The 13,434-nt window shown below is 38.9% G+C and overlaps 1 protein-coding gene across 1 annotated transcript in view; it reads left to right on the top strand.

Moving 5' to 3' along the window:
* The window catches only part of XRCC4 (X-ray repair cross complementing 4), a 269,105-nt gene that overhangs the window by 183,841 nt on the left and 71,830 nt on the right, over positions 1–13,434 (top strand). Inside the window, exon 7 of the mRNA XM_024216445.1 lies at positions 5,582–5,726. Within this exon, the coding sequence (XP_024072213.1) occupies positions 5,582–5,726 (145 nt within the window). The remainder of the gene's footprint in view (positions 1–5,581; positions 5,727–13,434) is intronic.

Below are 13,434 nucleotides of genomic sequence, written 5' to 3' on the forward strand. Positions count from 1 at the left end.
AATCCAGAATACGCAACATTGTTGTTTTAGTTAAATAAAACAATTTAAATGTCTGTCTGGTGATTTTCTCCTCCTAATACAGAATGGCAAGAAAATCCTCCAAATATTAATGATTAACCTGTTGAATTGGAGATAGTTCACCTCCCAATGACTTCATAAATATCTGCTTCAATTACCTTTGGTAAATGAAATAACCAAACAATCATTAATTTTCTGATATAGCTGTAAAACTAATCTGAAAAGTTTTCAAAATAAATCACTTAAAAAATATATAGTGTGTACTTTCTAAAAATGAAACCTACATCTATCTCTGAGTTGTGAAGAATACGTATTAAGGTTGTAACAGCCAACAAGAATGCACTTTTATGTAGAAATCCATGATTAAATCGAGTCTTCCTGACTAGTGATTTAAATCATGATTTAAATCAAATCCACCCTGGTAAATAACGTTTATAAAGGCCCAATTCTGATTTCAGAAACATGTGTGAATGCTGCCATTCACTTCGTATTTTATCATCATTGTCAGGCTAAGTTTACTTGAAAGAAGGGAAAATAGCCATCTTTTCCTTTTGCAATTCTATTACAGTTTTCTAATTTACATTCCTCTCCACAAACACACACAAACTTCAGGCCTTCTGCATTAAAGATATGGGCATACCCATAACCACTGATGCATATAAGTATCCATGGCTGTTCACTTCATTTAAATAAATACTGATCCTGTTTCAAAACCTACTTGTAGCAGTACAGGACTGAGGAATTATGAAAGAAAATGAGAGCACTTGATACTGTCACTTACATACCAACACCTAGATTACAATACATTACATCTTTATTTTGTATACTGCCTTTCATGCAGACTGTTTTCAGAAACACTACAGAGATAAATAGTGCAAGGCAGTATATAGCACCATGGCTATTTATCACACTGCCACAGAAACAAATTGAGAGGCTTGAATATACTTGTAAGTAGGGGAGAAGTTCATGCACACCACTTACAGCCCCCCAAAACAGACTTTGCACAGGGAACTAGCATAGCTGTTAACGAAATAGAATCTTTCCCTTGTCTGAAAGTTGGGACATCTGTGCAGCCTAGCTGTGGTTCCTATGTAGCATAATAAATATATGTTTATTAATTTAAACATGCTACAGGTTTTCAACTTTTTTCCGTCCTGAGGTTACAGACCATCTTGTACTTCATTGCAGTATCAGATGTATCCATTCCAGCTGACTGACTTTTTATAGAGTCCCCTGGTCAGCTCAGCTGACACCCATCCCATCTTGGATTTTGGGACCATTGCATCCATGTAGTTCATAGAACTATTGACTAGGCCTTAGCCTTTTCCTGGCCCACCCACCATGCCCCACTGCACTGTGGAATTTGGATCCATGTCACAGAGAGGCTTGCCAAATCCCTACTGTGTAGCCTTTCTGCTTCCCAGCCCATGCACACAACAGCACTGCAGTGGTTTCCTTGCATTTGGGCTCTCCCAAGCCAGGGAGGGTTCTGTAGGATTTCACCTTAAGTTCTGTTTTACAGTGTCCTTTTTTTGACTGTGGTCTGCCATGCTTGTGTACAAAAACAAGACAGTGATAGCTCTCTTACAAAGGGATACAATTAGCAGGGCAAGGGTTTATATTTGATAAGATCTTTAATCTTATTTACACATAAATTACCTTATCGCTTGAACTAGGCTTTATGTTCCTGATCTCTAATCAGTTGTGCCACTTGCAGCAATTGACATGTCAGCTGCATCTAGTATATCAGAAACACTTTTTTTTTTTTTTAAGCTTACACAAAGAGATCTGTGGTAAATTAGTTTTGAAAATATTAATTTTCTCCTTTCATGTGTGATACTTAATAAATAATAAACTGTCTAAACAGATATGGAAACAAAGCTGTTTTTCAATTTTCTTCATAAATATTAATCCTTTCTGTGCTCTAAATTGTGCCTGTTAGCAAAATGCTAGCAATGCTCATCCATATTTGTAATAAAAAATTTTGAAGACTGAGAAGTAACATTCAGAGAGAACTCAAAGAACCCATTAATTACAATGTGCTGAATACTCGAGGGAAACGTTGAGTTGGAGAAATCACCAGAAAGCTAGTTTTAGATTCAAGACCAAGTCCAATTGTACCATATACACTTTTCTCAAGGACTAAACAGATATGTATCTGCTTGTGCTTTGCTTGGCCCTTAGCCAAAAATCACGATTTCATACGCCTGAATGTAATTCATTTCTGAGCAGCTGTAGTATGCATTATGAAGACTTTGGTGTGGTAGTTGATTCTTTAAGCTTCAAAACATACTACCGCTTTTCAGTTAATGTTTCTAACCTGAAGGTGTTCATTTTTGGCTTAAAAACATACTTCGGTGTAATATCAGATATAAGCCAGCCTGTTTTTGCTTATGATAACATAATTTTCTGTGCCATCTGAATTGGAAACATTTTTCCTCGTGTCATGAAATTGAATCTTCTCAGAAGAGGAATTTCTGTTCATTGCGTGATGTTCAGATTAATTGATTAGGTGAATATTTCCTCTTCTTGGCTTCAACATGTCATTCAAACCAAATTTTCTTTTAATGAGATAATTTTAAACGTCTGTGCCAATTGCATTCAATTACAAGTACTATGGTCTACTGTCAATCTGAAATTAAATGCAGATGTAATATGCTGCTAGCAGTGGGTGCATTTTATGTTCACCTTACTCACATAAGCTTCAGCAAGACTTCTGTGTAAGGTTAAGCAGGATTTGCCTGTAAATGTTTAGCATGAGCCCATGTTTACTGTTCACTATTATATGTTACACAGATGGAAACACAGAGGTGCACTCTTTATAGAACATCAAAAGTGTCCATAATTAATTACAGAATGCATATACAAAGCTATGGCCCCTAACCCAATGCAATATTGGATATGAATAAAAGAGAGTAAATAATGTGGGAGAGGAATAGCAGCAGTAGAGAATATAAGGGTTAAAGTAATAAGCTTACCCTGATTCCAGTTTGTTGCTATATGTGCAGGTCTTGCTGGTATGCTGTTTTATTGTTATTTATACACATTGATAAGCAAAGGAGATAATTTTAACAGCTCAGGTTGGGAGGGACTATATGGGATTAATATGGGTGTTGGATATACTGTTCTGAACACACTATCAGTAAATAGTAATAATGCTACTGTTGCTTTATTGCCATTTTACTATTAGGTTTAATTTCTAGGGCCTTGTCATGACTAAGATTTAAGATGTGAGGTTGTTATGCTAGCTAACAGGTTTTCAAAGTCTAATATAAAGGAGGCACATTGCCTTTAATATGTGTGCTAAATTACTCAAGTTAAAGCATGAGGAGTGGCACAGCACTGGTTTTAGCTCGAACAGTGTAGCCCGTGTTAAAGACAGTGTGCCTTGTCTATACTAGACTTTGAAAATGTGTTAGTTAGCACATTAGCTTCATAACTAGGCAAGGCCTGTGAGTCTTTTTTAATTAAATAAAATACACATTGTTTTCAGCTTTTAGTTCCTGATTCAGCAAAACACTTCATCACGTGTTTAATTTTAAGCATGTGAGTAGTCTCTTTGGCTTCAATAAGACTACTCATGTACTTGAAGGTAAATATGTGCTTAAGTGCTGTACTGAATCAGGATCATAGTTTTGAGAGCAGTAATGAAAAAAATTGTGCAACATGTCAGTTGCAAGATTAGTAAAGGGAGTAAAAACCATACTCCGGTTTCCTTCGTTTGTGTGTTGTTTTTTTGAAGAAAGGATCACACCAAGAAGAAGTGAGAAAAATTGTGTAATTTCATGTAAAAATCTCCAGTGTTCATTCTCAATCACATCTTTCATCCACACAGAAATGAATTCTTCTGAAGATGATCAGGGGGGATAACAGCCAGGGAAAGTTACCTTAGCATCACTGCTCTCAGTCACCACCTTGTTATTTGTTGCATTTCACTTGAAAACCATGCTATTCTGGATAGTGTTATCTTAAAAATTAAAGATGATTAAAGCTTTGACAATTAAAAATATGCATGTTAAATAAAAGTGTGCTGCAGACTGTTGAAGGCTTGCAGAAAAATGTAGGCGCATTGGAGAATAATAATATAATAATATAATATACCACAACCCATAGAGGTGATAATATAATAATAATATAATACCACCCATAGAGGCGAGTCTTTGCATACGTACTTTAAATAATCAGATAGCTGTTGGAGCTGAGGGAGGAATCATCTTTTGTATTTGACCTAAAATGAATGAACAACAATTAAGTAAAGTCAAAACAAAGTAAATTTTTTTTTAATTGTTCCAAAAAAAATTAATAAAAAATGTTGTTGAAATGAGCTCTCAGTGTGATGCTGTGGCCAGGGCTAATGCAGCCCTCAGAGATATAAACAGGAGAAGTGAACAGGAATAGGGAGATGATTTTATTCTGTATAGAGCATTGGTGAGACTGATAATTGAATACTGCGTCTGGTTCTGGTGCCCACATTTTAAAAGGATGTTAAAAATGGGAAAGCGCTCAGAAAAGGCAGAGACAAAAAATATTGGAATGCTGTATTATTAGACTGTGGTCCTGGAAGTGACGGGATGGTCCCGGAAGTGATGAAATGGTCACTTCCGCCCCGGGCCCTGCACCTCCCTAGAGATTGCCCTGGTCTTGGGGCCCGGAATTGCTGTCGGTGGGCCTGTCTTTAGCTTTAGCTTGAGTCAAACCCAATGTATTGGCCTCAATAAGTGGGTGACATTCTATAGCCTGTGTTAGATGATCAGATTACACAACGTAATGGTTCTTCTGGCCTTAAAATCTATGAATCCTTTAGGAATTTAAGGGGTTTTCTAATATAAATTCTGGGCCTAGTCTGATGCCCTGGTTTACGCTGCATCTCCACAATGATGCATGGGCCAAGAATTGGCCACATGTGTGTATTTCTGCTGTTGAGGTTGTAAGATCTATTTCTCTAAGGACACTATTATGCATGATTCTCAGTCTGGGTCTTAGCTCCTTACTGCAGTATGAGCAGAATTCCCTTAATTCTTACAGTTTTTGACCCTTGAAGGCAGAGGTAGCAGGATGGCATGTAACCCAGGCTCAATATCAGCCATTGCACATCAAACTCTGTTGAGCAGAAATGCTGCTCTCTGAAAGTTCCAGTCAGTTCCTTCTTGACCCTGGTCAGCAAAGGAGCTACTTTCAAAGGTTGAGCCTAGTAGCTAATTAATCTTTAGAACCCCCTTGTGAGATAGATGTGTATTGTTATCCCATTTTATAGATGGGGATGCTGAGACACAGGGAAGTTAAATATCTTGCCTAAAGCCACACAGCAAGTAAGTGGCAGAGTCAGGATTAGAATGCGTAAGTCTTGACTCCCAGTCCTTTGCTAACATCTTTGTAGGTAACTCAGACAGATATACAGATGTCAATCTAGGTTATTATATGGCTCCCATTAACATGGCATCTAAGCACTTGCTACCAGCAAAGAGGTATTCACAGAAAAGATGTAGAACTGGGAAATTATTTTATAACATTGTCTTTTTGGGCATCTTGTCAACCTCTGGTCTTTTTGCTTTTGCTTTGGCAGCTCTATCAAGGAGGGATTCCCTTCTCAACAGCCCCGATGTCATTGATATTGCACCAAGTAGAAAACGGAGACAAAGGATACAAAAACCTGCTGGAGTGGAACCTAAGGTGGCTACATATGAGACCCAACTACCGGCAAAGGAAAAGTAAGGGAGTTTTGAAAGTTCATTCAAGTACACCTCTACCCCAATATAACGCGACCCGATAGAACATGAATTCGGATATAACGCGGTAAAGCAGCGCTCCAGGGGGCTGTGCACTCCAGCGGATCAAAGCAAGTTCGATATTACGCGGTTTCACCTATAACGCGGTAAGATTTTTTGGCTCCCGAGGACAGCGTTATATCGGGGTAGAGGTGTAATGATATAACATCGTGTCGGTCTGTCTGTCTGTCTCTCTCTGAGTGACAGAGGTTCCCTTTTTTAATTGCATTCATTGCAAGCACTGTAAAATCGCAAATGCCTAATTTCTATCGTCTTGCACTTTGTGCAGTCATTTACACCTGTGCAAAATGTGTGTAAAACTGCTGCCATTCTGATTTGGTAAACTTCTATACCCATTTTGCTCAGGTGTAAATGACTACACAAGGACCAAGGTAGTGAAGAATCAGGCCCAAGGACTTGTTTAGTTTGAATCTTGCAGGAAGCCATTGAAAGAAAGGCATTCACTTGGTCAAGCAAACAAAATAAGTCTAAAATTTAATCTATGAATTACCATATTTCTATGAAAGCAAAAAAGAGTGTGTTAGTAATAAGAATTAAATTAAGGTGCGAGACACGGACTAACTGGCAGCACAGGAAACAGTAGCATTAGTACTGTATTTATAGGTTTCAGAGTAGCAGCCGTGTTAGTCTGTATCCGCAAAAAGAACAGGAGTACTTGTGGCACCTTAGAGACTAACAAATTTATTAGAGCATAAGCTTTCGTGGGCTACAACCCACTTCTTCGGATGCATATAGAGTGAAACATATATTGAGGAGATATATATACACACACATACAGAGAGCATGAACAGGTGGGAGTTGTCTTACCAACTCTGAGAGGCCAATTAAGTAAGAGAAAAAGAATCCAGCTCCCCTTGTAAGTATTTTCACACTTGCTTCTTATCAAACTGTCTGTACTGAGCCACCTTGATTATCACTTCAAAAGTTTTTTTTCTCTTACTTAATTGGCCTCTCAGAGTTGGTAAGACAACTCCCACCTGTTCATGCTCTCTGTATGTGTGTGTATATATATCTCCTCAATATATGTTTCACTCTATATGCATCCGAAGAAGTGGGTTGTAGCCCACGAAAGCTTATGCTCTAATAAATTTGTTAGTCTCTAAGGTGCCACAAGTACTCCTGTTCTTTTTACTGTATTTATAGTATCCCATGTTTAAGAGGGATAAGATAAGAACCAGCAGTAACTAAAACTTTTTTTTTTTCAAATGATCCAAATTTTTCAAACTTTTTTTTTTTAAAAACCATTGTTTATTTTCATGTGTCTTCACTTCCTGATTTCTCTCTATTTCCCATCTCTTATTCCTAGACTCCTAGCTGGAAAATGTCTTTGGGAGGCATGTGGGCATCCCCTAAGACCTTTTTTTACCCACGCAAATGGCAGATTTCTGCAGGAGTCATCACGGGGGCTTCTTCTCACTTTCAGCTCTCTCTCCTTGATGGTAACATCATATGACAAATAGGCATAACAGCAGGGCTCAGAACTCTTCTGTGCTGGTAGGAAGAAATTGAGGTAACTAGTGGTGATTCTGAAACAAAGGAAAATTAAAATGAATAGAATTTTTAATAGGCCAAGGTTTACAACTCATGCTGATCTTTCTTTGACAAAGTGATGATCACTGCAAAAATAATTCAGGCTCTAAGATAATATTTCTAATTTTGCAATATAAACAGTTAGCAAAGTTTTTGTGTTTCCTTAAATATTGATACAGACTTGTGGAAATATTTTCACATGATCCTTGAGGGTGAAATTATATATGGTACTTACCTCAGGGCTTTTGAAAATGATTGGAGTTGTTTGCTTCAAAAACTGGTCTTCTTTCGAGATCTGTGGTAAATTAGTTTTGAAAATATTAATTTTCTCCTTTCATGTGTGATACTTAATAAATAATAAACTGTCTAAACAGATATGGAAACAAATACATTACAAAGACATTTCCTGTTATTAAAGAGGATTTGCTATTTTAAATCACCCAGCAAATATCCTATCTTGATGTAGAGAACTATGGCTTGATGCCAACAAGCTTGTTTAAATTTAGAATCCTATTTTATTAGGGAAAAAATATTATTTTCAACAGCCATATTCATCAAAGCCAAATTCTGCTGTCCTGTTCATTTGAAGTTCTGAGCACATAAGTTGATAATTTTGGTGGCCAGTTGTATGTAGTTGTGGTAGCCTCAGTCAGTGTGACATTGTAACAGGCTGGCTGTGTTTGCCTGAAACACCCCTCCCTGTTGGTAAGTGTTGATCCTACTGGGAAAAGTTGAAGTGGTTCTAGCAACTCCTTGAGGCAGGTGATTGGATATAAAGAATGGGGGAAGAGTAGTGTTCTGGGGAAGAGAGTATCTAGGGTTTGGGCTGAGCAGTCCTGAAGGGAGGAAAGCTAGAAAAGCCAAGCCTGGGGAGCAGGTTTGAGGTGATTATTGTTATTTATTCTTCATTCTTTAGTTAATAAATACAAATATCAGACAGGGAAAGATTTTGGATGTTGCGTACTGTGTTTGTAGAGCAAGTTAGGATAGACATCTGGTCTTTGATTTCCACGAGCCTGTGTGAGTAGTTTTCTTGGCTGTTGCATGACGAGCAATGTTCCAATTAATTTCTTACCAACATCTGCCTGTCAATCCTTTATTATCTTTTACAGTCCCAGCTGAATGTAGCTCAGCAATATAAGACACATAGTACCTGCATATATATAGTGCAACTGTTTTGCAGTAGAGGTTGCAGCATTTTTTTATATGTGGCATGTCTGCCAGTAGTGTGATAGGTATACCTGATAATGACATTTCCACGAACTTATTTTTGAACCCGAAGTGAGTATCACAAATCCACATGATCTCCCTTGATGCTAGATTATGTATTTGAATCCCTAATTTAACTGAAAATCACTTGTTTTAAATCATGTAGCCCAGTTACTATGTTTCTATATTACCTTTATATCTGATGAGGTACAAGAACAAAACTGTAATAATATAACTTCCATTCTATTGAGAAGCTTTTCCTTGCTGTCCCTGCTGACTAGTTCTGGTTTCTTTGAACTTTATTTTGAGTCTTCATAAGGTTGCTGACTGAATGGTCAGTCAGCTTGCTCGGGTAATAATTTTATTTCTCTTCCGTGTGTCAAATGTAGATGTGAAAACTTAGATTTGATATAATTATCCAGCTTCCCAATATAACTCATTATATTTGATCCATTATCTATTATTGTTAAACTTCTTCACCATTTGTAATTTATACTCACTACAGGCTTGACCTTGCATGGGGCTAAGCATCTTTTGAGGCTTCATTTTGAGCTGATGATACTTGGCATCTTGTAGGAATATAACCCAAACTGGCAACAAATCTTTATTTCAGACTCTGCCATGGGAATGTTTTATTTCTGCAATAAAACCCTTTTTAAAAATAACTGCCTCCAAATTCCATCACCTTTTGGAGATGCACCATCATAAACATGGAAGATGTTCAGGTTTTGGGAGGATAACATAACATTAGGAGAGCAAATGTTTGGCATAGAGACTGTGATGTCATCCTCAAATGCATGATATACTCCTAACTTCACAGAGCTAAAAGATTTTGGCACTATGTTATATGGGTAAATGTTTTAATTTGTTTTCCCATCCATCCCAATCCCTTAATACCCCCAGTACACTAAAGCTTATTTAGTGCTCTTTTCCATTTACAAGTTTTGATGATCACATCAATGCATGTTTCATGTTCCTCAGCCAATAAACGAGTAGATACATGCCACACTAAGTGCTTTGTATTGCCTCTGAATTTTCATAATATAGGACTGGTGGTCCAGGAAAGATCCCAAATCAAAATAAAAAACATGTTGAGTGACTGAGTAAGTGAAAAGATAAAAGGATATTTGTGATATGATGAGATAACTGGCTCTGTGGATGAGGGTAAAGCCGTGGACATGTTATTCCTTGACTTTAGCAAAGCTTTTGGTACCGTCTCCCACAGTATTCTTGCCATCAAGTTAAAGAAGTATGGGCTGGATGAATGGACTATAAGTTGGATAGAAAGCTGGCTAGATCATCAGGCTCAGCTGGTAGTGATCAATGGCTCCATGTCTGGTTGGCAGCCGGTATCAAGTGGAGTGCCCCAAGGGTCGGTCCTGGGGCTGGTTTTGTTCAATATCTTCATTAATGATCTGGAGGATGGTGTGGATTGCTCCCTCAGCAAGTTTGCAGATGACACTAAACTGGGAGGAGTGGTAGATACGCTGGAGGGAAGGGATAGGATACAGAGTGACCTAAACAAATGAGAGGATTGGGCCAAAAGAAATCTGATGAAGTTCAACAAGGACTAGTGCAGAGTCCTGCACTTAGGACGGAAGAATCCCATGCACTGCTACAGACTAGGGACTGAGTGGCTAGGCAGCGGTTCTGCAGAAAAGGACCTAGGGGTTACAGTGAACGAGAAGCTGGATATGAGTCAACAGTGTGCCTTTGTTGCCAAGAAGGCTAATGACATTTTGGGCTGTATAAATAGGAGTATTGCCAGCAGATCGAGGGATGTGATCATTCGGCATTGGTGGGGCCTCGTCTGGAGTACTGTGTCCAGTTTTGGGCCCCACACTACAAGAAGGATGTGGAAAAATTGGAAAGAGTCCAGTGGAGGGCAACAAAAATGATTAGGGGCTGGAGCACATGGCTTATGAGGAGAGGCTGAGGGAACTGGGATTATTTATTGTGCAGAAGAGAAGAATGAGGGGGGATTTGATAGCTGCTTTCAACTACCTGAAAGGGGGTTCCAAAGAGGATGGATCTAGACTGTTCTCAGTGGTACTAGATGACCGAACAAGGAGTAATGGTCTCAAGTTGCAGTGGGGGAGGTTTTGGTTGTATATTAGGAAAGACTTTTTGACTAGGAAGGTGGTGAAGCACTGGAATGGGTTACCTAGGAGGTGGTGGAATCTCCTTCCTTAGAGGTTTTTAAGGTCAGGCTTGACGAAGCCCTGGCTGGGATGATTTAGTTGGGGATTGGTCCTGCTTTGAGCAGGATATTGGACTAGATGACCTCCTGAGGTCCCTTTCAACCCTGATATTCTATGATTCTGTGACTCCATGTTTATCATTAATCAAAGAGCAGGGTTTTTTTTCATTCTAGCTCCTCTGCTCAATCCATTATTTTTCTTCTTTTATGTATATAAGAAGCAAACAAAAACAGCCAAAAAAAGAGTTGATCTTGGTTCTTCTTTATTCCTATCAAAAACTTCAGAATGCAAGACATGAAATAATATTTCAGTATTGGTTTAAATGGATGCAGAAATTTAAAAATATTTTCTACATTAAAATAACCCAAATCTCAAAAAACTTTAGAAATATAGCAGTGAAGCAACAGTAACCATTAAGTTTTTCTCCATATTGAGGCCATGTCTACACTAGCGAGCTTACAGTGACACAGCTGTACTGATGCAGCTGTCCTGCTGTAAGATCTCTCATGTAGTCGCTCTATGCCAACAGGAGAGAGCTCTCCCATCGACATAATTAAACCATCCCCAATGAGTGGTGATAGCTATGTCGGCAGGAGAAGCTCTCCCACCAACATAGCGCTGTCCACACTGGCACTTCTGTCGGTGTAACTTATGTTGACCGGGGGGATAATTTTTTTTCACACCCCATAGTGACATAAGTTATTCTGACAAAAGTGGCTGGCGTTATGGGGTGCCATTTTGTGTTGTTGTGTCCTGGTCTGCGGGGAGCTTGCTTCTGATGATGGGTGTGGTGAGGTTGGAGAATTGTTTGAAGGCCAGAGAGGAGGTTCAGGAATGATTTCTTTCAGTGTGTGGTCCCCATGAGTTTGGGTTGTAATTGTTTACTGATACCTTGTATGGGTTCCAGAGTTAGGTGGTAGGTGACAACTAGGAGTGTGCTATCAGAGGTGGGGTTTTTTTTCTGTATTGAAGCTGGTTCTCTCAGGATATTTGGGTGGCCCATTCCATGATGCGATCTACTCTGATGGAGTGTCTTGTTTGGTGAAGAAGGTTTTAAGTGTGTTAAGGTATATATTCTGGACATTCTCCTCAGAGCTTATTCTGTGGTATCTGAGGGCCTGGCTGTAGATAACAGATTTGTTGGTGTGTTTGGGGTGGTTACTGAATCTGTGAATGTGAGTGTGGTGATCCGTGGGTTTCTTGTACATAGTTGTCTATAGGGTTGCATTGTTGAAGCTGATCGTGGTGTCCATGAAGTTGATGCTGGTGCAGGAGTGTTCTAGAGAGTGATGGATGGATGATGATTGTTGAAGTTGTGGTGGAAATCTGTGAGGGAGTTTAGGTCCTCTATCCAGAGGATGAAAACATCATTGATGTATCTTAGGTATATCATTGCTTTTGTGGTGTTTTTGTCCAGAAATTCTTCCTCATTGTGGCCCATGAAGAGGTGGGCATATTGGAGAGCCATTCTGGTATATATATCTCCTCAATGTTTCACTCTATATGCATCCGAAGAAGTGGGTTGTAGCCCACGAAAGCTTATGCTCTAATAAATTTGTTAGTCTCTAAGGTGCCACAAGTACTCCTGTTCTTTTTGCGGATACAGACTAACACGGCTGCTACTCTGAAATCTGGTATCTATGGCAGTTCTCATGGTTTGCACAAAGTGTTTGTTGTTGAATGTAAAATTGATACGGGTGAGGATGAAATGGATGAGTTTGGTGATGTGTTTGGAATGTATATCTGAGTGTTGTCCATTCTCTTGTAGATATTTGAGGCAGGCAGCGATGCCGTCATGAGGGATGTTGATGTATAGAGAGGTGACATCCATGGTGGCAAGCATAGTGTTGTGAGGGAGGTTGTTAATGTTGCAGAATTTCTGGAGGAAGTCAGCTGTGCCCTGGAGGAAGCTGGTCGTTGTGTGGTGAGTGGTTTGAGGATGGTTTCTATGAGTCCTGATATTCCTCCAGTAAGTGCTGCGATCAGTTATCATAGATTTCCACCACAACTTCGAGAACTGCCAACCATCCATCAAAATCTCTCTAGAACACTTCTGTGCCAGAATCAACACACAGTGGAACCCTATGGACAACTGTATACAAGGAACCACCGGATCACCACACTTATCTTCACAGCCTATGCACCTAACTCAGGCTTTGTTAATCACAGTGTATTCCCATTATTTTCTAGACATCTTAAAGTTAGGTCTTCCAACAATCAGTGTCACAATGCCGAAGTCCCTTTCTGGATCTAACCCATAGAGACTAATTTACTCTGTGTCACAATGAGTCAGAGTCAGGAAAAAGAATCCTGTTTCTGGACAAAATGTTAACTGTGTTTTTGAAAGCATCACAAATTGGAGTATGATCTTTTGTACAATCTGTACTGCAACAATCTGATCCAAACGCAAAATTTCAAAGAATTTCTGGACAAAAACACCACAAACATGGAGCCCATTTCTGACTCAATGGGAGGACTTGCCTGATTAAAGTTACTCATGCAAGTAATTGTTTGCGAGGTCAGGCATATAGTTTGTTGCATGGTAACTAAAAATGGGCCTTTCTCCTTCACATCATCTTTTCTTCTTGTACCTTTCAAAAGAGTTTTAAACCTTAGATAGGCAGGTATCATTTTGAGTTCTACATTTCCGTTAAAAAAGTTGCTTAGTTATATATTAAAATGTTGTGAGT

This window comes from Terrapene carolina, unplaced genomic scaffold (assembly GCF_002925995.2).
Source record: "Terrapene carolina triunguis isolate 2854851 unplaced genomic scaffold, T_m_triunguis-2.0 Scaffold69, whole genome shotgun sequence".
In the NCBI taxonomy this organism is placed as follows: domain Eukaryota; kingdom Metazoa; phylum Chordata; order Testudines; family Emydidae; genus Terrapene; species Terrapene triunguis.